A 26,182-nucleotide genomic window follows, 5' to 3' on the forward strand; every position below is an offset into this window, starting at 1 on the left:
AACTGTCAATGCCATAGTAAACCATCAATAGTTGAAATCACCTGGCGCATTTTTTTAAAACAACCCATTAATTTAATTTTTTACACAAGTTGTCTGGGTGAAATTAGTTTGTGGAAACCGTGTTGGAGGCAAAAATTAGTTTGAGGAAGGAATGGAATGATAACAAGGAATAATAAGGAAAACATTCGGGACATTTGAATGAGTTTGAGGAAACCTATTCATTTTATCCTTGTGTTTATCTTCGTTTTGTTGTTTTTGTTTTTTTCTTGACATTAAAAATATGTAATCACTTTAATTTCACATTTAATAAGCTTAAGCTTTAACATAAATTGACTGCAAAGAGCCACAATAACTGAAAGCATTTCATTCTAAAATATCACAAAGTGTATCTTAACAGATCATTTAATAATTTCATCTAATCAATTTACGTCATTTGGTTGATTGTTTGTTTTGTTTTTAAGGGGTTTACGACGCTTGCAACATAATTAGGTCATATCAGCGCTAGTAAAAAGGAAGAAAATTGAAAAACATTCTAGATGTACAATTAAAAGGACTTGAGGAAAAAGTAAGACAATGGGAAATAGTTCAAATAGGGAACAGGTGTAGATTCCAAATGCAGACTATCAGTGTACTTAGTTTCAGATCACCTAAAAGTCTCACCCATACACTAGCATAAGTCCCCACTAAGAGGAATACACTCAAATTTTACAAATCATATGTTAAAAAAAAACAGTACATAACAGAGAGATGATTTACAATGAAAAAATATAATCTCCCAAAACTATAACTAACTACATTCGACTGTTTCCCTCCCAGCGAAAGGACTCCGGCCACGGTCAGGACAAAACTAAGTAATCTCATTCCAAGACAAAGACAGAAAGCAATTGGAAAACAAATACAGAGGGATAGAAGACACAAGTATCTCCCTGCCCACTATGGAGGGTCGGGAACTCCACCCAGTCATTTGGTTGAGATTTTGGATTCAATATCACACATGTAAACATTTTGGAATAAAACGTTCCCAAAACAGACACCCCTCCAAATTGTTGTGTATTTTTGACAGATAATGCTAATTATTTTTATTCTCCTTCGAATTTTTAGTTAGCATTATTTGCATAATTTGTAATATAATGACCTTTTACACTATTTAAATGTATCACTTTTCTTTAAAATCAGCAACACTTATCTTTTCCGACCTGAATTCATCAAAACTATTTTTATGTGACATGTCTAAACTTATGCACCAAATAAGTTTATCTTATATTTCAGCATGGGTGAAAGTTACTCAATGATATTAATCCTGCAAAGGCAGGTGCTCAGAAAAAAAATCCTGCAACTACCAATAAGAGGAAAAAACAGAAGTGCGGTTAATTATATAAATGCCGGTTTTTTTCATTTTCGAATTCCGGCCAGACAAAAAAAAAACGGCGAGACCTCTTTTTCAAAAATAAAAATCCGGCCATGCCGGATTTTTCCGGCGAACTTTCACCCATGTATTTCAGATAACAGTATTATCATTCTTAAAATCATTTTGAAAAGATTGATAATTGTCATTTTCATTTATGTAAAGGAAATTACATGTTAAATTGGTAAAGATTTGATGCAATTAACCATGACAAACCTAGTTCTGACACAGGTTTGAATAAATAAATCAATATATTATTCTACTAATATCTCATGGAAATCTTTAGATCATGTTTGTTGCAAATTTTTATCCATTTTTATTTGTGTATTCTGGCAACGGATCTGGTCCACTTGTTTCAATTTTCTCCTTGTATTTCAAGTAGTCTCGTCGCCTGTCAAAGTAAATAACCTGTGGAGTGCAGTAATTCAAATTTATTAACAAACTAAAGCTTATTTAAGCACAAGAAATTAAATTTCTTGAGATCAACTCCCTCTTGACGTAATAACTGTTGTGTATGTCTGTTAGTGCATTCGCTTCTCTTTCCTGTAACTTTACTCTTCGTGGGCTTTCCCACCTAGTACCAGCGTCTTTGAATGCTTGAGTAAGAATGTGATTAATCTCTACTCTGTATCAATTACTGTCACTGTCAACCTAGGATGGGTGAAAGGAGTTTGAATGAAAGTGCATTTCCTATTTAGTTCAGTTTGTGTTTGTACGTTGACTAGTGAGGAACGTTAGCCACTAGCTCAACCCATACTTAGTTTTATACAACCTTTATTACGTGCCTATTTTCTACTGTATTCTATATACTATATTATGTGTATGTCGTCAAAAATAAATATTCAATATAACCACAATCGGTTTTAATTCATTCAGACTTTCAATGTTGTGTTAACCAAGAACCCACTATAACCACGACACCACAATAACTATTGACAGTCCTGTTTATTTCTGTATCAATGTCCCTTAATCTATTTAAATAAATTAGTCAATAATCTCTGTGGGAATCTTGCTTCAAGTCAACTCTGCATGACAGACTGACATAATGAAAAATTAAAAAATTTAAAAAAGAGATTGTGTTCGGAGTTATGTGTGAATCCTGCATTTGGTTATTGACTGATCCTACTGCCTTCACACAAAAAGAGAGTTTCTGGTTTTGATTGCATCTTAAATGGAATATCATCATTGAATACCAAACAGTATTTAACTCAAGAACCATGGATACATACATAACAAACCATCAGAAATCTTAAATACATTTTTGTTTGAATACCGATTGGCTCGAAAATTGAATATGAATTAGGTTATATGTACCTGCGTGACTATGTGATCTTGTCGTATGACACTTGACCTCTCACAGGAAGGTCCAGGGTTCGTCCCACTCTGAGCGGTGCATAGTTGAGTCCTTTGGAAAAGGCTCTTTACTCACATTCCCTCACCATACTCAGGTGTGAAATGAGTACCTGGCCATTAACAGCGTTGTCTTTGTCAAACAGATAAAATGGACGTTTTGGGTTTCCCCTATATCAACAAAACAGGATGAATGAAACACTACAGACGAATGAGATAATGTTGTATTGGCGTTGTTAAGATGAATAAATAAAAACATTGATGGGCAGGAAATAGTATGCTTCTTTGTAAGGAAGCACGAATTGAAATAGAGCAATAGATATTTATAAATGGTGCGCAATTAATTAAATCAAAAGAGGCGAGGCAGTATAGAAAGTGAAATATAATAATGTGTAGACTATTGTTGGAAAATAAATACAATGGAATTGGAAATAAATACAAAATAAAAGGGATGTAGGTATTAGTATAATCATTAGTGGCAGTAGCAGCAGCAGAAGCAACAGTAGTATATTTAGTAGTAGTAGTATTAGTAGTAGTAGTAGTCATCGTCTTAGTAGTAGTAGTAGTAGTAGTTAAGTATCAGTTCTGCCTCCCTGTATTTCCTATGTTGTTTGGTGGTGTGACAGAAAAGAAAGACGGCAATTTGGATGTCATGCAATCCTTGATGACTGGACCAGACCCATTGAAGTGGTGGGCGACAGGTTTATCCTTGTTGTTTTCAATAGACCGCAGATGTTGTCCAAACCTGTCGTTAATCTCTTGCCAGTTTCTCCCACGTATGTCTTGTGGCAACGTTTGCAGATTATAGTGTAAATTAGATTACGATCTGGGCATGTGAATGTGTGTCAGATGTCCCACAATTTGATGGAATTTTCCATGAATAAGTGTGGGCATGTCCTGCATCTGCAACATCCACAAGGCTCCGTCTTACATTGGTTACCGGCCATATCCATCGTCAAGCGGCTCCTAACTAGTATGTCCCTCAAATTCCGGTCCGGCCTACGCCTTTAGAGGCGGTTTGTTGAATATATCCCCCGTTTCTACAACTACGACTACTACTTCACTACTACTACTATTATTCCTTCTTCTACTACTACCACCACTACTACTACTACTGCTACTACTATGACTACTACTATTACCAATTCAATAGGCTGTGAAACAAAATGAAAAAGTATACTTAGGACAAAAAGAGCCTTAAAACATTATTATTAAACCCTTTCTTTTTTCGACGGAGCGAAATTGCCGGAAATGCCGGCAAATTTATAAAGCCTGCAACTTCTACTACTCATACTTCTAATACTATCACTTTTGGTAAAAGGATGGGGAATTCATAAGTATAATGCATAGACATTATAATACTTCTAAAAATAGTTCCAGTGAATTCATTTTGAACCAAACAGCGTTCCTACAGTTGCCCACTTGGTAATAAAAGAATCAGACTAAATACAAAATAATCAAGAAAAATTAAACGATCATTATAAATTTAAAAATCAAATACAGTAATTTTAGTTATTAAAAAGGGAAATAATCCATTTATGTTTCAACTTATTAGTAATACAGTTTTAAATTGAAGGCTTCATTGTCAAAGATATTAGTTCAATTAAATCTCCACTTAAAATTTTCTCTCTAACAAGAAGAAAAAGCTTAAATGTGGCATTGTATAACTAAATGAAATTATAATAATAGTACAAATTTACAAAATGTGATGCATCATACAACCATCGGTTGATGTATGACATGTATGTATGTACCATTTTCAACCTTGAAAAAATCGTACTAAATCCTTTGGAATCGCATCCACGTATTTGTGTCAAAAATCGTACGAGAATATGCAAAATCATACAGGTTGGCACGTCTGTCATCACGATGACAGGTCGAGACTTTTCTTTAGAATATTATCAATACATGAAAGTAAATTTCATGCATCAGACTAAAATGTGTCTCCGAAGAAATGGGAGGTATCATAAACAGCTAGTAATTGACTAAATGATATAAGAAAAACAATTTTTTTAAAACAAAGCAAATCAAGATCCAGATGTTTTATCAATTTTTCATAGTTTTCAACAACCTTATTGTCCACAAAACAGGGGTAAATGCATGTTTATTATGTATATTGAAATCCACATCAAAATCTGTTCTATCATAGAAAAAAAATGATGATAAATATTTAACTAAATACAGTAGAATTACTTTAAACCGAAATTTTGGGGACCTTCTAAACCATTACGGTTTAAAGACATTTTGGTTTAAAGCAAGTTCCCGTTTTGCAATGTTTTTCAATGGTAGTAACTTTTTAAGGAATTTGCTCATTTAATGGTATCATGGGTTTCCCGTTAAATGGAGTTGTTGAATAAATGCCGTCTTCGTAACCATTAATTTTTAAATTTTTTTTTGTGTGTTTTAAAAATATTTTTGGGGGTTTTCGTTTTCAATTCAAAATTGTTGAAAGAGTTGGAGTTCGGGATGCCGTGTTTTTTACATATCTCTGTCTTGATCAACTTTTTTTTCATCGACTTCACATAGTATTTTAATTTTAAACTCCAACGTGTAAGCACAGTGCTTTCTTTTAGACATCTTTTAGTAAAATGCAAAGCTAAAATAAGATCGAAAGTTCTTGTGCGATAATTGATAATGAATGACGCGCAGCTACTTACAGGTGAAGTGAAATGGAAATGAAAAGGCGTGTCAATGCTAAGCTGTCTACTAGGCATCTCTCTTTTGTTGAAAAGCCATTAGGTTCAAAGGCCTAATTTCATAGAACCCCCCCCCCCCCCCTCACACACACACTTTGGAAATGAAATGGCATGTCAATGGTAAGTTGTCTACCCCCCCCCCCCACCCTTCCTTATTCTCGTGTTTAAAATCCAGTCAGTTCCAAAGCATCAACACACAAGCGAGAACATCTCGCTTGCGTGATTCTACACCCCAACTCCTCCTCTTTCCTCATTTTTCGCCTGCCAGTCACCCGCTGTCTTCCTTTTCCAGTCTGTGCGATTGTAGTGTTGGCCAAGCCCAAGTGCAGTGTTTGCCTACCCCCCACCCCCACCATCACCCTCATCTTATACTTACACTCTTTGTTTAATATCGCCGGGCATTATTACCTGTGGCCACCTTCCCCAATTTTTGAAGAAAAATTGAGAAAGAATAAAGGAAGGTGGTCTCAAATTTTTTCGGTTTAAAGAAAGTCCTTCTTAGAAGTATTTCGGTTCATCGTAAGAATTAGTACAAAGATAATGAAGAAACTAGTACAATTTATTAAATTCTTTGCGGTTTAAGGTATTTTTCGGTTTAGCTTCTTTCGGTTTAAAGTAATTTTACTGTATATTATAAAAGTAAAACAAATATATAACAAATAACAGATACAAATTAAAATGTCTAAACTTACCCATTGTTTTATGCAACTATTTTCATACTCTTGTCTCTCTCTCTGACATTTGCCTTTATCATCATTATTATCAGTAAGACACTGCCAGTACGCATCTTTGGAGGCCCAGCATTTTTTTCTTTCTTCCTGTTTAGGGAATGGCATTTTAATGACTATAAAAAAAAAAAGAAGAAAAGAAAAAAAAGGGAATAAAATCAATGGGAATATAAAATCACTGACACTATTAATGTACTATAATGTAGAATTTGGCTATTCATCTATGAATAAGGTGGTCACCCAGGGCCAGGTGAGTCTACACCTGCTGAAAACGCAGCATTCTTTATGACCATATACCAACCAATGCCATTTAGAACCAAATTTAGGGAAAGTATATCTTTGCTGCTTATAATTACAAGAGTAAACAATTTATCTGTAAAGCTGTTATTTTATGTTATTATTTTAAATAAAGATATAAAGTAACATTCTTCTAATGAATCATTGTAACACGCTTTGCAGATTGACATGTTTTAAATTGCTCTGTGTTTTCTACTTATTTTAGCGCTTATTCACATGTTCAAATCTGGATTTTTATACCAATCAACTCTTGACATTTTAGTCCTCTGAGTGATATAATTATTCCTGATTTTTACCAAAGGTCAAGAGCATTATTTGTGAATCTTAGCCTAAATCTTAATATTTTCAAGTGTTTTATTTTATGAACAAAGTTGTTTATTTGTTTTACTAAAAGTGTTCACTACCCTCTAATATCGATGTTCAGTATCATGAATCTAGAAAATGAAACACACATACTGTCTACCATGATGACAGATCTTACGAAAAGCAACGACTGTCTTGATTACATTTTAAACAATGAAAGTGATAGCATTTGTTATAATTATGAAAGTGAATACAGACACCGTGTTGAAGTAAGTGAACCAAAACATCAATTAAGTAGAGGAGGGATACAAAAACAACAACAGTGCGGCCTTAGGCCCACCCCTAAAAATGAAACTCCATGGCCATCTACCACCAGACTATTATATCACCTATGAGTGAAAAGAAATCACTTCCTATTTTTAAAATGGCGACAATAAATGCCCAGTCCTGCCGCGATAAAACTTCAGACATTAACATATAATTGAGGAGAGATCTATTGATGTTCTAATACTAATTGAAACATGGTTAAATGAGAATGGGAATGAAGCAATTGTGTCGGTTTTAACACCACTCACATATATGACTCAGTCATTTCCGAAGGAAGGAGAGGGGAAGGAATTGCAGTGGTTATAAGTTAAATTTGACCATTAGATTTATTCATGATGAAAACAATTTTTCGGCATCCGAATCAGTAGGAATTGTCATTGACTCAAGTACGCTTCAAGCTTCATTCAATATATAGACCACCACCCAGTACAAAAAATAAATTTAAAACATCACTATTTAATGATGAATTCAAGGATTTCCTTCTTCACCTTGACATGAAGTCAAAGAAAAATATTATTGTTGGAGATTTCAATTTGCATTTTGATCAAGATACACCGGATAAAAGAAATATAATTGAACTACTTTTGTCACACCTGATGACACATCATGTCAATGAAAAGACACATCGGGTGGGCACATTATTGACCAGCATTTAATTTCGTTTGACATCAGAGGGGGAACACTAAATGACACAAAGACAAAAAAAAGTAGTTGTTTTGAGAGATCTGAATAAACTTGACACAGGATTATTTAAAGCTGACCTCTCTCACACTCTAACAACACACTGTGAGAAAGAAATGACTATTGACAATTTTAATAAAGCAGTTATTAGTGTAATAGATAAGTACATGCTTATCACGACAAGATCTGTGAATGTCAGAAAAGAATCTCCATGTTACAATTTGGAGGTAAAACATATAAGGAAATTTACATATCATTCAAACAAAGACTCCAAGAGGTGACAATAAGGGTATCTACTATCTCGATAAGGTTGATAACATAAAACATCCAAAAGAGTTTTATAAAATCACAAATAAGTTTCTAGGCAAAGAGATCAAAACAAGCCTGCCATACCACACTTGACAAGAACCAACTAACAGATCACTATGTAGAGTATTTTATGAATAATAAAATAACAATACGAAGCGAACTTGAATAGACGTAACAGATGCCGAACATACTTCCTTTATGGTGAACCCTTAACATCTTTCAATGAAATTTCAATAAATGACACAAAGAAAACGATTCTCTCTAGTCCGAGCAAATCATGTAGGTTTGACCCCTCACCAAAATCGCTTATGAAAGAGCATATTGATGATTCTGCACCCTACATCACTGAATTGATTAATCAATCATTAAGGATGGGAGTTGTTCCAGAAAGCTTTAGACCCGTTTTGAATCTACCATAAATTTCCAAAATTCTAGAAAAGATTGTTCTAAAATAACTTTCATGTCATGACAAATGCTATCAATCGGCCTATTGACAAAATCATAACACTGAGACTGGATAGATGAGGATCATAAATGACTTGCTGCATGTGATTGAAAAACCACCATCATTAGTCTTCTCGATCTGTCAGTGACCTTTGACACTGTCGACCATGCCATACTACTTTGAAGACTACAAGTTACTTTTGGCATATTGGGCACTGCTCTAAACTGGTTTGCATCATATCTTACTCAAGATTTAATTGGGGAATCAACTTCGTCAGAGCGTGACCTTCACCTCAGGAATCCGTTTTAGGTCTAGTCCAAGAAGCTTATAATATGAACTGGAGTGAGAGGCTGTGACGTCAGCGTGCACATTTTAACTACCTGCTCGCGTGCCGAGACTGGAGCGCTGTCCGCCATGCCCATTGTGGCAAGAGGAGGGTTGCTAAGTGGTTGTTTATCACGTACCGCCCCGCTTGCTATAGTATTTTGTGCTTTATTTTAGTCGTTGTTGGTGGTAGTAGTAGTAGTAGTAGTAGTAGTAGTAGTAGTAGTAGTTCTTACTGCATTGTAGACATTATGTTTTTAAGTAATCTTGCTAAAGTATATATATATATATATATATATATATATATATATATATATATATATATATATATATATATATATATATATATATATATATATATATATATATATATATATATAAGGTATACGGTTTAATTACATTTTGTATTTACATGCATTGATAAGTATCCATTCTTTTGATCGTTTCCAAATTAAATGTCTGGTTAATAGACGAAATGTTTTAAAACTTTGTTGCAAATGTTGCTGCTTGGAGTTCGATGAAATAAATTCTTTCTTAAACTGCGCAACACATTTTTTATTGCACTCCTTTTATAAATATTTATTATATTCTATTTTAATTCGTGTTTCCTCACTAAGGAACGGTCTATTTCCTGTCCCATCACTGTGTTGTTCATTAGCCTTAACAAGGCCCATCTCTCATATTTTTAATTAATTATTACCGGTACTTAGCGATGTTTTCCAGCACAGGTTCTCATAGATCCTCTTCACTGGACTCCAGTTGTTATAATTTATCAGGCCAGGTCCCCATACGCCTACTGTTTTTTTTTTGTTTGTTTGTTTTTTTTTGGTCTGTTTTCATAATATAGTATTTCTTGCTCCATCTAGTATTTATCAAGTTATCGAGCGGCTATGTGGTCTTGTGGTATGACACTCGCTTTCGGATCGGAAGGTCCTGGGTTCGAGCCTCGCGCTCGGCGCATAGTTGAGTCCTTGGAAAAGGCTCTTTACTCACATTCTCTCACCATACTCAGGTGTAAAATGAGTACCTGGCCGTTGACAGCATTGTCTTTGTCCGAAAAATTGTAATATCGCCTAACAGGCGGCATGTCCCGTCCTACATGTTAAATGTTGCTGTTGACCAGAGACCCCTTGTAAAGCGCTTTGAGCACGTTTGGTGGATATATATATATATATATATATATATATATATATATATATATGTGTGTGTGTGTGCGTGTGTGTGTGTATGAAGAAGAAGAAGAAGAAGAAGAAGAAGAAGAAGAAGAAGAAGAAGAAAATGAAGAAGAAGAAGAATAAGAAGAAGAAGAAGAAGAAGACGAAGAAGAAGGAGGAGGAGGAGGAGGAGGAGGAGGAGGAGGAGGAGGAGGAGGAGGAGGAGGAGGAGGAGGAGAAGAAGAAGAAGAAGAAGAAGAAGAAGAAGAAGAAGAAGAAGAAGAAGAAGAAGAAGAAGAAGAAGAAGAAGAAGAAGAAGAAGAAGAAGAAGAAGAAGAAGAAGAAGAAGAAGAAGAAGAAGAAGAAGAAGAAGAAGAAGAAGAAGAAGAAGAAGAAGAAGAAGAAGAAGAAGAAGCTTGATTAGGTTTGTTTTTTTCCCCCCTAGAACGTTAGTATGTGGATCCTTGAAGTCTCAAAGAGAATTCCTGAATTTTATAATACAAGCTTTACTTGCACTTTTAAATATATTTGACCAAGACAAATGAAAAAACAGAAACAGCAGTGAATAATCGTATAAGTAAATGTGTGCTCAGCAGATAAACAAAATAAAGATGCTGTGTATCAAAGTGTGCTTGTAATTGTAATTAAGTATGAGGTCACACACTCACCCATGCCAGTATTGTTTGCCCCAAAGCAAAATAGCCTTATCATACCACAATGGGCATGGCGGCGATGGTTCCTTGCATGGCACGCGTGACGCCACCGCCTCTCACTCCAGTTCATATTATAAGCTTCTTGGTCTAGTCCTTTTTCACTTTTTGTACTGTACACTTCCCCTGTAATGAGAATTTTAGAGCAGTATTCTTTCGCTTAACATATGTATGCTGACCATACCCAAATGAAAAGCATGTGTTTGCAATCTGATACTGTTTCAAAGATAACTATTTGCGAACAATACAAACATCAATAATGTGATGAGATGGATGTCTGTAAATAGATTAAAATTAAATGACGATAAAACTGAAGCTTAATTCATTGCTAGTTCCAATAATAAGACAGATTCATCTACACCAGCACTGACTATCAATGATATTGATATTGATAAAATACAAATCACGACATCAGCAAAAAATCTAGGCATCACCTTGCAGCGTAATCTGTCTATGAACAAGCATATTAACAATGTGAGAGCAAGTGCTATCTGCATTCTAAGAAACATCAGAACAATCAGACTATTTATTAATAGGGAAACCTGCAACAAATCGGCAACATGTGATATTCCCGAAAAATGGACTATTGCAATGCTCTGTTTATTGGTCTCACAAAGGACAAAATAAACAAACTCCAGAAAGTACAGAACATGGAATCCTGCATTGTATTGCATAAAGACAGGAAAAATGCAGCTCACGAATTACAATGACAATTTGTTACCTAATGATAATGACTTATGAGATAAGTTCATCATCTTCACTAGAGGATTTCAAGCAGCAATTGAAGACATTTTTATTCAGACAGGCTTCTTTTAATTGTGTGTACAAGTACAATTATGTTGTTCGTGTACGGTGATAGGGTTTAATCTTTGTTATGCTCCCAGAGCCCTCCAAATGAAGGGATGTTTGGCGCACAAGAATAAATCTAAATCTATACCATTATTGTATTATTATTTAAATCTGCACGGTTCAGTTGCATCTCTAACTAACTCTAATTGACACCCAAACAAATTCAATTACAATTCAATTATCATTAATTATGTCTTTTATCTTCCATTATTTTCTAGTAAGTTCCTGCTCCTTCACACGCTCTCTCTTATCATCCCGACCACACTCACACCCCTGGGACTGGGACTCCCAATCCACGCTAACTCAACTAACTCAAACTCGGCTAACGTTTCATTCATACTCCAACCGCCATTCATTGAGTACAGACGACACAAGTTATATTGTATTTTATTTTATTGTTTTCCACGTTCATTTGTTTATTGTTATGCTGACGAAGGGTTTGTATTTGTACCCAAAACGTCCATTGTATTGTTCCCATCCGAAGCCTCTCCCATTTTCACTCTTTCACTTTCGTTAGTGTCACGATCCCAGTCCCAGCCTTCAGTTTCAAGCAGCCCCCACCGCTCTATGATAGAATACTCCCTAAAAAGTTATACTTTTTGGAAAGATTAAAAAGCACCTCTTAATCTTGATCGCTTTGTGTTGACATATGTAGTCAAAGTGGGAGGTCAGCACCATAATCTGAGGTCAGCACTCAGCACTAAACAATCAAATCAGCAGAGGAATTATTGATATCGAAAGTCCAGATACTTTTCCTTATTTCATGTAATGAAAGAGTGGTATTTTATAAGTACCTGTGTCAAATTTTTACTTTGTTTTTGTTTTTCTCCGCACGTTATGAATAGGTTTGACAACTGAACATAGTGAAAGAGCATCAAGGTATCTCCCTCGTAATTTTCAGAAGAAAATAATTTTTGTTTAGGAAATTAGTTTTAAAAAATGGATAAAAATTCCAAAAAATTGCTCAAAAATGGCTGGAAAAGTCCCTAACTCTTTTGTAACATGAGTGTTGTTTTCGTTCATTTTGTCATGCGCAAAATAAGTTGTTTTTGTCGGATGGATTGGAAACCAAGTTGAGAGAAGTTCATGATGGCTTTGTAACTTTTACCATCACCGATTTATATCTCAGTGCATTAAAAAATAACCCCATTGCAATGCTTTTTCAGCTACTTCATTAAAACATGCTTCTCGAATTGAGGTTTGATAATAGGTGCTAATTTGTTGTGAGCTTAGGTAAAAAAGTAACGCAAATAAAGTCTGCTGGTTGGTTCATTTTGCAACCTCCACCGAGTCCATAACTCGAGCCAAAACAGTCAACAAACTTGGGAGTCATTTATTGGTTTACGTCCTTTTTGGCCTTCAAATCTTATTTGAGAGATCTTAGATTTACAATGTCATTATCATCGGAATCGTCAGAAACTCTGAAATTGAATAATGATGGAGTAATTATGAAGGAAACTACAACATTGAAGTCGAATAACGACGTCTCTGTGAATGTTTGCAAACACAGCAATCACAGTTCATGTGTTGAGGAAAGATTGAAACTCCCTAATGACACCAGTAATTCAGGGTTGGTTAACGGCGCAATAGAGCAAAGTTTGTGTAGTGAACCTGTGAATGGATTTGCATTGAATAACTTTGATGACAACCTGAGCCAACAAAGCCAAAAACAATGTCCTTTTGATAATAAATGTGATTCTGACTTGAAAGCTGACCAGTGTGAGTCTTTAAACTATGATTCTAATGTGTCAACAATGTCCCCTGTCAATGAAAGTGATATAATTATAGAATGTGATGAAGCTAAGTTGACAGAACAAACTGATTTTTCAAATAATGATAATGACAATAGCAATAGTGTTGATGTTGAAAAGTTGATAGGCAATTTAGAAAAGGCATCACTTAGAGATTTGTGTATTCCTGAGGAAAAGGATGTTGTAGATGGTATAACATATGTTGTGTATGAATCAGAAAAACAAATGCCAGATATTATGAGACTCATCACCAAAGACCTTTCTGAACCATATTCAATTTATACATACAGATACTTCATCCATAACTGGCCTAAACTCTGCTTTTTGGTGAGCAATTGTTTTTCTTGTGATTTTGACAATCTTTTTTGTTATTTTTAGTTTTTAACAATTTTTGTTGTTTAAAATAAATTATTATTATTACGCTCCCCATCTAAAAGGACAGTCTGCAGGAAGAAGACTTTCCTGTATACGACGGAATGTTGTTTGACATCCAATATGCATGTTGAGAATTAGCTACCCTCAACGACTTCGATCATGTGAATTTATCAATATGGAGGTAGCACTAAATGCTTGTGTGAAGGTAGGGACTAATCAATATGCTTAGGGATGAAATGATGCATACAATGAATGATTGTAATGTAAACCCTTTATGCACAACAGAAATTGTCTAAACAAATAAACAGAATGCAGTGTGCACTCATTGTTGGATATAGTATGAATGAAGTGAAAGCCTGGTGTGCCGAGAGGAAGGTTGGATACTACAAACTTATTTGTTGGTCTGCTGCTATGAGCTCATTGTTGTAATGGAAATATTTTCAAACCAAAGCAAAATATTGCCCCTTACAACACATTGTGTTTTTAAAAATCCCATAGTAATGTAAGAGACCTGCTAATAAGACATGTACGTAGGGGAATGTTTTGGGTAGGTTAGTATGCAGAGAGATGAAAAATTTCAAGGAATGATTACATTATGATTATATTAATTCTATACATGTATGTAGATGTGTAAGCGTGATAAATTTATGTTTTTACGGGAGAGAGGGGAGGGGGGGGGGGGGGGAGTAGGAGTGTAGGTTTATGTATGAGAGTTTGATGGAGAGAGGGAGAGTTCATGTTCTGTTGACAGTTTATGTGAGTGTGGAAGACAAACCGAGAGTGATAGAAATTGCAACTGTGTGTTTTTTAATAAACGAAAATATTTGAAAACAACAACAAAAACAATAAAGAAGTAAAATAAAGAAAACTTTTCAGGGTGCCGACTTATCTGGTGATAATAAACAATTATGTTTTGGATGTCGAATTATCTGATGACAATATACATCTGAGTTTTCAGTGTCGAATTGCACTCCCTGCGTTGGTGCCAGTTTTCCGGTTCATGCCGGAATTCTGGTTTCGCAATATCTCGGAAGTCAAATACCTCCGGTTTCAGTGTTTTGGGTAAAATAACCTTATAGCATCGGTAAAAATTTGAAAACGGGATTCAGCCACCTTTCAGTGTATGGAGGTAGATTCGTGAAACCATTTTAAAATCAAATTAATTTCCTCATTGTGTCAATATGTTTGCTGCGTAATCATTTAATAATGGTATAAAAACAGTGATAAAATAAGAGTAAAGTTTAGGCCGCACTTTCAGTAGGAACATTCTCAGGTTTGGCAAAGTGTCGAAATTTTTCAGCACTTCTTCCTGCTGGCACCCATGACTCCCTGTTTAAATATCTGATGGATAACTTTCTTTAAAATCTGAATTGGATAAAAGTCAATACGTTGTATTATCTCTGTCTAAGCCCCTTTATTGAATGAATATTAATAGGGAATGTAAAACTTGGAAATGAAGTTTTGCATTTATATTTTTTAAATGGAAGAGTGGGGGGTGGGGTTAGAAAGATTGTTTGAAGCCTTTAACTATAACAAAATTTATTTAAATTTCTCCAGCTTTCCAACTACCAGACATTTTAAAATTATCACAGTTAAAAGTTCCATTTTTTAGATGTAATGCATAGCATAGAGACTTCCCTATTTATTTACATTGTTCATATAAATAGGGGAGAAAGGGAAGGGTGGTGTTGAGAAAATACAATAACTGATCAATTCTAATGTTTTAATACACATTTTTTCAAATATCATTGGAAAAGAGTACAAAACTAAATCACGGGTTATTAGATCACATGATATAGGGTTTATCCTGTTTTTACTACTTTGGATATGGCCCCAAATCATATCAATTAATCCATCGTTATCTTGTATCTCAGGCCATGGATGGAGATCTGTGTATTGGTGCCATTGTCTGCAAACTTGATTTACATAAAAAGATGGTTCGTCGTGGTTACATTGCAATGCTTGCAGTTGATTCGGCTTATAGAAGGCGAAAATTAGGTGAGTGCAATGTCTTTATTTGAAAACAGCTTTAGAAATAGGAAATATTATTTTCACAAGAGAACAAACAATCTGAATTTCATCTTTTGCATTTCCTGTTTTAAAAGGTTTTTTAAAAAAGCTATTTGGTAATTGGATGAAACTTGATATATTCTCTGTTTCCTGTAGATGCATAGAAATAATTATGAACTTGTTGGCTCAATAGAAGAAAAAGGAGGAAGGAAATTTTCAGAATCACATATTTGTTCTGATATCTTCAATTAATAATTTTTAAAATTGAAAATGAGAAAAGAAACTTTAAATCTGTAAACATTCTCACACTTGTTTGCTCAAACAAAATACACATTACATTAGTGGTACAGAACCAAGAACCAAATTCCACCTATCAAGTTTTGAGTCATATGAGTTTTGTGGTAAGCAAACTAGGTTGATTTTTAAAAAAAATTTTTGAATCTTGCTTTCTCATTCGATATTTTGCTATGAGTGGGAATTTGATTTTTAAAACAAATTTCGCTACACTTACCATTAGATATGTTTCAATGTTAAACAAGATTTTGTCATGAATGTAAAGCATTGTTGACTGGATGGTTATACTTTTTATTGATAAACTTGATTTTGATTGCAGTTGTTGAAGTATTATTTTCCTTTCTGAATGTAGCTTTTGTGACACAGAGGCAGGTCTGTTGAAACAACTCAACTAAAACATTTTTAAAAATTAGTATTATTATGATATTTAAGTTTTCAATGTAGAAGAAAATAATTTACACCATTTCTACATCTGACATAAACGTGTACAATTCTTTGCTTACAAATTTATTCCAGCTCATTTAATTTTGATTTAGAACTTAGAGGACATTCTAAAAAGAAAAAAAAATTTCAATTACAGGTTCTACATTGGTGACAAAGGCAATTAAAGCTATGATCAGGGATGACTGTGATGAAGTGAGCAATGTTTTGATTCTTACCAGGTGACCCAAAAAAAACATGAAACCCAAAGAAAAGGCAGTAACAACAAACTACAGAAGTTAGAAAGATAGAATTATACCATTTGACAGAGCATTCAACCGCATTTATTCTGACAAAATTTCATGGATGTGGTAAAATAACTATTATCTTTATAACATATGTGTGAGATGTCTCCAATTTCTCTCAATGCACATTTTCAACCTTTTAATGAGATTGTCAGTAATGTTCTGGCAATGCTTGACTGGGATCTGCGTGTTGCTTTTCTTTAAATTTCCTTTCAAAGGTTAACCAAGTTATCAAATTGTTGATGTATTAACTGATCCTTTAAATATCCCCCTGGATAAAAATCACACATATTGAGATCAGGGCTGTGACTTTTTGGCTGGTGTCTGAGGACCCTAAAATACATAGTTTTTATTGTTTACATAGCCATTAAGGTAGAAATGAGCTTTGTTACTGAACCAAGTTTTAACAAAATTAGGCTGGTGTTCAATTTTGTCAAGAATCCATTGGCATTGATGTGTTTGCATTTTGTATGGTGCCAATTTCAATTGTTCACTGAGGATTCCAAGCACTCACTCACGGGGTATGTCAATCTTAATTGATCTTCCATGAGTAGATTTCTTAAGTCTTTCCTGACCTGTTTGATGAACAATGTCTGCATTTTCTAGTGCTTGCATTTTAGGCTCCCCGCTGTTACTGCTTTTAAGGGCGATTTTTTGTTCGAACCATATTTATTGAAGTGGGAAGAAGATCTCCAAATGGTAGCCTTACTTGGTTTCCTGCTTTTATTTTTTTAATTTGCCTGTTCAAATTAGACTCCTTGACAAACGCGCTTTGTGTTTTCTTTATGGAATTTGTTTTGTGAAACATTCATGCAGCTAAAACTCTTTGAGGTATGCTGAACTGATCGCTTTGTTTTTCCATGATAGGTTTGTTGAATAACAATTTTATTTACATTTTACATAATGCTGATGAATGCAGTAACTTCCATCCATATTTGATGCAAATCCGTAAATAAACACGGAAATTATAGGAGTTTCTCTGGGTTTCACATTTTTTGGGTCAGTCTGTATTTATTTGTCAAACAAAAGTACCACTTAACAAATGTGTCGTAAATGATAATGAAAATATAGGAATTTTTTCTTGACTTATTTATATTAGAATTATTTAAATATGCCATACCTTCTTTATTTACTTTCACTTGGTCATACAGTCCATTTTAGTTGAAAAAATAATGTTAACAGGTACTCCATTTAAAATAATTATATATCTGCAGTTTTTGGGGTTTGATTGCTCAATCGGTAGTCTCTGAACAAGCTTGAGCTTTTATATAGCGCAATATCCACTAAACGTGCTCAATGTGCTTTACACAACCTTCTATTATGAAATTGTGTCTGAACATGAAAAGAAAAGATAATTCTAGCAGTGGATTGTTAGACAAAAGTATTGTTTTTATGTTTGTTTTGGGGGTTGTTTTTTTTATTGTGTGTGTATGTGCCCTGAGGAAAAAAAAACTCAAACCAATGGTATCAATGAATCATAGACTTTTATCAGCTTGACTTCTATTTGTCTACAACCTATAAGCACCTAACGGTCTGCTTTTGTCATCCATATTACATGTCCGTTTGTCCACCAGGGAAGAGATAAATTATTAATGCTGTGAGCTTATTTTCAACACTGTTAAGTACTATATAAATCATATCTATCGTTACACTATTTGAAACAATACACAATTATTTGCTAAACTACTGAATGCAACTTTCTTGTGAATATTTTCCCCATGAGAAAGAGAATCAACACACCATTGCTGTAAACATTTCAAAGTTTGAGTCATATTTTATTGCAGAGTATGAAAAGATCAAAGGAATTCGGCATTATTAGAAAACGGTTTGGTCTATTCAAAATTCATAATATCACTTAAAAATATAAGCCCACATGCAAAAAATCACAGCACCACATTTCGTAACTTTGGAGGAATTTGCAATATTCCGTGCGCACAGGACTTGGAACAGACCATAAAAGATCTAGCATATTATTTGAAGAGTAGCAATTGTAGCTTTGCGTGGCACAGAAATAAAACAGGCTGTTGTCTCCAAAACTAAAGAACTTTTTCTTTCAAGGAGTTACACAAATTATCAGATTCTTTACAGACACATGTCTTTGCTATAGGCATGCCAATTTTATATAAATTTTAACTTTCAGTTATGCAATCACCAATTATTTTTCTTTATACTAGCTTTTGCCTTTTACCTTTTGTCATTTATTTCAGGTTGTATTGGAAACTGAAATTACTAACCAAGCTGCCCTTCGTCTGTATGAAAATTTGGGCTTTGTTAGAGACAAACGCCTATTTCGTTACTATTTGAATGGAGTGGATGCTTTGAGACTGAAACTTTGGCTTAGGTGATGATTTACCATGTGCAGCAAATATTTAGGTGTGTTTGTGACATGAATCAGGAAAGATTGATTTTGAATATGTGAGCGAAGATTTAAGGGATACATGTATAAACACTCGTTATATTGGTCATGTGAGAGACAGCCATGAAGAAAACCATCCTGTGAATGATTTAATTTTGTCTTATATTTGTATTGTATCTGTCAGATGCATATATTTTTTTTTCCTCTTTCCCTTAACTGTTATTAGAATCCTGAGGCTGAACAGACATTGAAAGCAAAGGACTGCCTTAAGTTTAGAAATAGTTGTACAATATTCTTATTTTGATTCTAGATGTGAAGTTTGAAATACAGTACAACCAAGTTATATCAACATTGGTCCAAAGTCCCCTATTTTTTTCCCCTTTACCTATATATATTGGGTGTGAGTTAAAAAAAATGGAAAATTTTAGAAGCCTGTAACCGCTGGACCATAACCGATGCAAGTCTGAAATTTCACCATAATCAAACCAATTTAGTGAACTTTGTGTACACAGTTGTATCGTTTAAGAGCTAATGTGTTCTAAAAAGTTGAATTGTTTGTTGTGATATGGGATGCATTTAATATTGAATCATATTATGTCAAACACCAGACGCAATAATTATGAATTTCTCCACCTTAGATTTTTAATATACTTTGCAAAAATATTAATGCAATACCAAAATCAATCATTAATAAGCAAAAGATATTCACAAAACATCATTCATATTGTAAGGAAAATTTATTTTTCAAAATCCCTTTTTGCCAATCAGTAATTTTTAGAATTCAAAGTTGTATTAAACCAAGTAATCATTGAATTGATTTCAAAATTTATAAATGGAATTTGTTGCAGAGAAAAATAACGTGACATAGACAAAAGACAAAGTTTGTTTTTTTTTGGGGTTTTTTTTCTCTCTAAAACCAAAATGTTTGCTAATGAAACAACCTGCATGAGCAGAGATGTCAATATTGCTCTGTCCTTTATCCCCTCTGTCTGTTTTCCTTTTCCACATTACTCTCATCTTTGTCTGATTTGACATTGCTCGTTTTTTTCCTGGTCCTGGCAGGGATCCTTAGCTGAGAAGGAGGCAGTTGACTGTATGGTTCCTTTTTTTTTTGAGAGATATTTTTTTCCTTGTAAATCTCTGTTATCTACTATTTTCGTCATAGTCTTGAATATACTTTGTAACCATTTGAATATATATATTTTAATAGCGGGATCCTTTGTTTGTGCCTGGATGTGACTTATATGTATTGTTAGAATGGGCACATTGATAGATTGCTCATGGAATCTGCTGAACTTTATTGGAACCAGTCCCCTTTATCTTGCTTTTTCTTTAACGCTTTAAGTCAGATCTAGAATATTTCCCTCATCATCTTCTTGTTGCAAGCGTCGTAATACCCCTAAAAACAAACACCACTTATAACTTGCTGCTTTCTTTAATAGTAGCCACATTATTCCCTCCAACGTCTTTCATGGAGCCTTTGAGTAGCAGACTGCAATAGCTCAGCCTGTTCTCTACAAATAATTTGAAAAATCGGCTTTCTCAATAATCACAAACAAGTAGTTTAAAATTTAGGTTATGGCTGGCATGATCACGTCAATACATGTCTGGCGTCCACAATGCTGTCCAATTTAGTTGAAGTGGTGAAGCTTTTAAAATTATCTAATCTGTTTCTTTAATAGTTGTGGAAGAGAATAGTTGTGGAAGAGAAATCAGATGAAATAATGTTTAATGTAACCTTTACTGATGTCCATTGTCTTTGTGGAATTTGGTTTTGCCTTGGTTGTTAGATTGAAATATAAATTAAAAATTTAGTCTGCCAATATAATTTCATATGAATTCAATGATGACAATGCTTCATGTCCAGTTTTTTAAACAATTTATTTCCATTCCGTATCTTTATCTCAATTTAAACTTCTTTGTTGGGTCGGTGGGCCAGCTCTTTCTGTCCCTTCTATTCTCCCTATATACAGTGCAACCTCTGGATAACGACACCCCTGGATAGCGACATTGATAGTTAGGGGAATTAGGGTAAAATTGTGCAAATTAGTGATAAAAACACAAATTTGGCACAAAGTAACTTGAGACCACTATTAATAGATGTTGATATAGGCAAATCTGCCTATAAGAGCTATGTTAAAACAATGGGGTGAATCCATGAAATATTTGTTGACAATTTGGCGTTTTAAAAATATATTATTTTTAGCCTGTGTAAGCATTTATTTTTTTGGCTTAAATAATTATCATTGTTAAAAAATGTGACTATGTGATATAGGACCATATCGTCGGTAGTAGAACTTTATTATGAGGACTGTGTGGGGGGTGAGGTGGTGCTGGCGTTGTGTTGGTCGTCATCGTAATGAAGATTATGTTGGGCATGATGATGAGGTGCTGGTGATGATGATGATGATGAGGCCGTGGTGGTGGTGGTGATAGTGATGTTCATGATAAAGATGATTGTGAAAATATTAGTATTGATGATGGTGGTGATGATGATGATAAGTTGTGGAGGTGGTGGTAGTGATGATGATGATGTTGGTAACTATCATTTGCGATTGTGATTATGAAAGACTTTCTTAGTGACGTGTATTAACATTTTTAGATGATAAAGATCCAACAAAAATCATCTTTATTAGACAATGGCTGTGGAAAATATTTTTCTTGGGAGACTTGAGGGAAGTCAGCAGCAGTCTTTTCTGGTCTATCCTGATCCTTCTTTCTGTAATATCAAAGAATAACATATTGTCAGTTACCTTCATTTTATTGTCATCATCAGTTGTGACAAAAAATTTCCCATTCCATGTCCATTTCTGATTTCTTTCAGCCTTTGGAGATTTTTTATTGTCAGATCTTTCACGACTGATACGCCAGCCCCTTTAAGCAAACGCCTTTGCTTCTGGACAGAATCCCTTTGTTTCTGCCAGTAAATTTCACGATTATTCCCCTTGGACGATCACTTTGTAATTTCCGAGATCTGTGGATTGCATCGATATCTGCATCCACATTTATTTTTAAATTTTCTCTCACAACTATTAGAACCTTTTGTTGGCACTTAATGGTTGTTTCTCTCTCACTCTCCCTGATGCCAAATATTCTTTTTGATTTGCGTTGAGAGTATTGCTTTAGTTCGTCGTTCTTCTCTGTGAGGTTTTAAAATTAGTCTTTTATTCATGCATTATCTTTCTAAAGATTTGTTACATCTGTCGAACTGGATGGGGTTCCTGACCTCCCATAGTGGGCAGGGAGGCACTAACTGTGGCTACTACTATCCCCCTATATCTGTTTTCCAACATGCTTTTTGTCTTTGTCTTGGGATGAGATTGCTTGCTTTTGTCCTGGCCCTGGCCGGATACCCTAGCTGGGAGGGAAACAGTCAAATGTATAGTTTTGGGAGATGATATTTTTTCCCTTGTAAATCATCTCTCTGTTGTGCACTGTATTATGTTTTGTTTACATATTATATATAATAATGATTTGTAAATCATTTAGTGTATTCCTCTTAGTGGGGACTTGTGCTTGTGTCTGGTGGTGATCTCAAACTGAGTACTTTGATGATGTGCTCTTGGAATCTATATCTGTTCCCTATTTGAACCAATTCCCCTTTGTCTTACCTTTTCTTGGGTGCTTTTATTGTAATTATTACATAACTTTCTACTATCCAATTTTTTTCCTTTTTACTGGCGCTGATATGACTTTAATGTGTTGCAAGCGCCGGAAAACCCTTAAAAACAAAAACTAAAAACATTTGTCTGAAGTTTTTTTATTTTCCCTTCAAAGGTCAGTCATAATGTCTCTTAGTTGACAAATTTCACATTTGAAGGTTTCTATTATTTCATCCTTAATTGTTTTTATTAGATCCTTATCCTGTTTTGTGGATTCCTCAGATAATCCACTCTTTTTGCGTCCTTTCGCCATTTGTAATAATGTTATGCAATGCCCATATTATTAGACAATTATCAGACTGTAGGAAGTGTTGTATTTATAAGAAAAAAGAATTTAGGTTTGCTCGATTAAAAGACTAAATCAAACACAAATAAGGGTGACACTATACAGCTAACAGTTCTTGCTCTATCCAAAATATCACAATAGTTACCGATTTGGAAATATTAAAAGTTAAAGAATCGACATTGAATTCGTAAACCTTTTGTCACTGTAAAATATAGATAACAAAGGCTATCGAAAAAGATTATCCAATGTCAATAGTGTAAATTTCATCCAAATAGACAAATAGTTTAATAAAACATACTGTCCACATCTTTCAAATATACATACTTACTTATCTGGGTAAAATCCTAGTTTCCGAATAACGTTGAGGACCAAAAAGATTGTAAAATTCTATTAAAAACAACGGGTCTTAGATTATACAGTATTCGGGGTTTTGTTTTGTTTTTTTCAATATCACAAGATGTGGATCTTCTAATTTTGAGTGTTTGTAAATTTTGATGCACGTAGATAAAAATGTCAGTATTCAGCAGTTTCGCATGGATTTTAATTAAGATCATAACTAGATGTGTGCATCTGTGTTCTTGTGTGTGGTCCACGCATTGCACTGTTTAGTATTCACTGGTCTCACCACACCCTTTTTTTCCGCCATCTTGAAAACCCTGGAATAACGACACCCCAGGATAATGATACAATTCTCCGGTCTGGACGATGTTGTTATCCAGGGATTGCACTGTATATATGTTTACTCCTTGTGCCTTTTGGTCCCTGTCTTGGAATGAGATAACTTGACATTGCCCCAATGAGTGGGAAATGGTTAAATTATATTCAACCTTCTTTTTTTGAGGGGGGGGGGATATTCTTTCCTGGTTAATCAGCAGTCCGTTTTACACAATTATTGGTCTTTTATGTGTATTTTGTAAGTATTTTAGTGTTATTGATATTGTTGTCCTCTTGGCGAGGTTCCTTTGCTTGTGTCTTGGCAAACTTTCTTTTAGAACTTTGCTTAAACAGATACTGTATTCTCTCTTAGGGATATCTTTCTTAAGACTATCCATGCTTACCCATTACATGGCTTTCTGCTCTGTTATGATTGTATACTGGAGATGTCATTTTGCTAATTTTGTCTGAAAGAGGACACAACTCAATTATCATCAGATATGGTTATTTTCAACAAAACATGAATATTGTTCTGGGTGGGGTCCTTTGACCTCCCATGATGAGTTAGGAGGTTACTTGCTTTGTCTTCTATCACCATTTATCTGTTTTCCTAGTTGCTTTCTCTCTTTGTCTTGAAATGAGATTGCTTGGTCTTTTCCTGACCCTTGCCCTAGTCATAGAAGAGAGGGAAACAGTCGAATGTTGAGTATTTGTTTTGAGAGATATTTTTTTTCCTTGTAAATCATCTCTCTGGTATGTATTGTTGGTTATGTATTCTGTTTTGGATATGTTCTGTAAACATTTGAGTGTATTCCTTTCAGTGAGTTCCGAATGAGACTAAGTACATTGATGGTATGGTCTTGGAATGAAATCTACATATGTTACCTATTTAAACCATTCCCCTTTGTCTAACTTTTTCTTGTGTGATTTCAATTGTAAATCTATAATTATTTTGACTATCCCATTTTCTTCCTTTTTACTGGCGCTGAAATTACCTAAATGTGTCGCAAGCGCCTTAAAACCCTTAAAAACATTTTTAAAACATGAATGTTGTGCTTTAAGGAACGTCATACCACAGAACATACATGAATCAATCTCTCTTTACTTTTTTTAATAGTAAATTTAAAATTAATATTTTTAGAAATTAGATCGTATGAGGGGAGAGATTTTTATGAATGTGTAAATTATGTGAATTAAGGTCTGAGAGTTATATTTTATGAGATAGAGTGTGATACAAAAAAAAAAAAAAATCAGTCATTATACTAAGACTAGACTGTTGTCTTAATGTAAATGGCCAAATCAGGGATGTAAAAATGAAAAACATTGACCAGCTCTTTCATGATTCTGTTTTATTCCATCAACTACTTCCAAATATTCATCATTTAGCTTGTAGCCTATTGATTCATATATTGACCTTATTTTAGTTTGGTGAAGCTTCATTTTTATGACAAGTGTATTAAAAATCTGAAATTAAATTCTTAAGTTTCTGAAGATACTCGTCAATAATAACACCACAAAATTAGTTACTATTTATTTTTTATTTCAATTATTCTTTAAGTTTTATCAAGAGTTTTATCTTCTATTATTCAGATTCAGATCAGCGTGACGAGCAAAGACTTTTAAAATTAAGAGCATTTGCTCAGGTTAAACCAATTTATTTCAAAAATCAAGTGCTGACCAGGGCAACCTTATTAGGATATTTTTATTTACCATTCAAAATATGAGAATGGTCTTGAAATCATTTTCTCTCTAATATTGTTTTCTGCATGGATGATTCTTTTTGTAGATCTTATGACTTTCATCTGAAATTTCAATACAATTTCCAGAATTAACTTCTGTGAACGTGCCTATTTTGTCACATTGGGTGACAGACCGATTTCTTATGTAAATATGCAGACCTGCTTCTTAAAAAGTTCAAAGTCAGTACTCAATAAAAACCATATAAATAGAAATTCAAGGGACTATGTGAACAATTTCGGTTCAGAAGCATACTTGGTCGTTTTTGACTGAATATCGTGTCTTGCTTATTAATTTGCTTCCTTCATTATGTTATAATAATGAAAAACGTTACACTAAAATAACACGTAAAAATTCACCGTTGGGCATGGGGAAATTGGCTTTCTGTGCCGATGGAGTCAAGATTATTTAGTGGTTGTTTGATTTCCTTGGGGGAACACTTTCTGCCCATTGGTTGATGGATTCTTGTCAATCCTCATTTTTTCCATCTAACATGTCATTTGTCTTTTCCATGTGACTTTGTGTCCTTGTCCTAGAATAAAACCCCATTTGGCTGGGTGGGGTCTTTGACCTCCCATAGTGGGCAGGAGGTCACGCTGTGTCTTCTATCCCCTATATCTGTTTTCCGAGTTGCTTTCTGTCTTTGTCTTGGAATGGGATTACTTTGTTTTGTCCTAGCCCTGGCTGGAATCCTTATCTTGAAGGGAAGCAGTCAAATGTATAGTAATTGTTTTGGGAGATGATATTTTTTTTC

General features: G+C 34.3%; 2 protein-coding genes across 6 annotated transcripts; one reads left to right on the forward strand and one right to left on the reverse strand.

The window, feature by feature from the left end:
- On the reverse strand, nucleotides 1-12,563 carry LOC144959893 (cytochrome c oxidase assembly factor 6 homolog). Of its 5 annotated transcripts, none has more exons than XM_078892736.1 (4): nucleotides 12,373-12,563; nucleotides 10,688-10,855; nucleotides 6,144-6,295; nucleotides 1-1,813 (listed from the first exon to the last, which is right to left on the reverse strand). In XM_078892736.1, the coding sequence occupies exons 2-4, from the start codon at nucleotides 10,800-10,802 to the stop codon at nucleotides 1,712-1,714; spliced, it is 369 nt and encodes a 122-aa protein (XP_078748862.1). In that variant the 5' UTR covers nucleotides 10,803-10,855; nucleotides 12,373-12,563; the 3' UTR covers nucleotides 1-1,711. The 5 variants fall into 5 exon arrangements, 4 of the variants coding, with proteins under 4 accessions (XP_078748862.1, XP_078748852.1, XP_078748870.1 ...); XM_078892726.1 differs by lacking the exon at nucleotides 12,373-12,563 and adding an exon at nucleotides 12,198-12,309; XR_013642710.1 differs by lacking the exons at nucleotides 10,688-10,855; nucleotides 12,373-12,563 and adding an exon at nucleotides 12,198-12,311.
- Nucleotides 12,327-25,643, forward strand: LOC144959890 (uncharacterized). The gene is made up of 4 exons (XM_078892710.1): nucleotides 12,327-13,656; nucleotides 15,579-15,702; nucleotides 16,589-16,644; nucleotides 18,941-25,643. The coding sequence occupies exons 1-4, from the start codon at nucleotides 12,970-12,972 to the stop codon at nucleotides 19,076-19,078; spliced, it is 1,005 nt and encodes a 334-aa protein (XP_078748836.1). The 5' UTR covers nucleotides 12,327-12,969; the 3' UTR covers nucleotides 19,079-25,643.
- The last annotated feature ends 539 nt before the right edge of the window (nucleotides 25,644-26,182 follow it).

The sequence above is a fragment of the Berghia stephanieae genome, chromosome 1, assembly GCF_034508935.2.
Source record: "Berghia stephanieae isolate SIO BIC M18660-M18661 chromosome 1, UCSD_Bste_1.3, whole genome shotgun sequence".
NCBI lineage: Eukaryota > Metazoa > Mollusca > Gastropoda > Nudibranchia > Aeolidiidae > Berghia > Berghia stephanieae.

What these genes read in the sequence shown, in the direction of transcription:
- LOC144959890 (XM_078892710.1), top strand. Translation starts at nt 12,970, where the DNA reads ATGTCATTATCATCGGAATCGTCAGAAACTCTGAAATTGAATAATGAT. An exon ending in GGCCTAAACTCTGCTTTTTG is followed by an intron (nt 13,657 to 15,578) that starts GTGAGCAATTGT and finishes CTTGTATCTCAG; the next exon opens with GCCATGGATGGAGATCTGTG. An exon ending in TTATAGAAGGCGAAAATTAG is followed by an intron (nt 15,703 to 16,588) that starts GTGAGTGCAATG and finishes TTTCAATTACAG; the next exon opens with GTTCTACATTGGTGACAAAG.
- LOC144959893 (XM_078892736.1), bottom strand. Translation starts at nt 10,802, where the DNA reads ATGAACTGGAGTGAGAGGCGGTGGCGTCACGCGTGCCATGCAAGGAAC. An exon ending in GGCAAACAATACTGGCATGG is followed by an intron (nt 6,296 to 10,687) that starts GTGAGTGTGTGA and finishes TTTTTTTTATAG; the next exon opens with TCATTAAAATGCCATTCCCT. An exon ending in ATAGTTGCATAAAACAATGG is followed by an intron (nt 1,814 to 6,143) that starts GTAAGTTTAGAC and finishes TGCACTCCACAG; the next exon opens with GTTATTTACTTTGACAGGCG.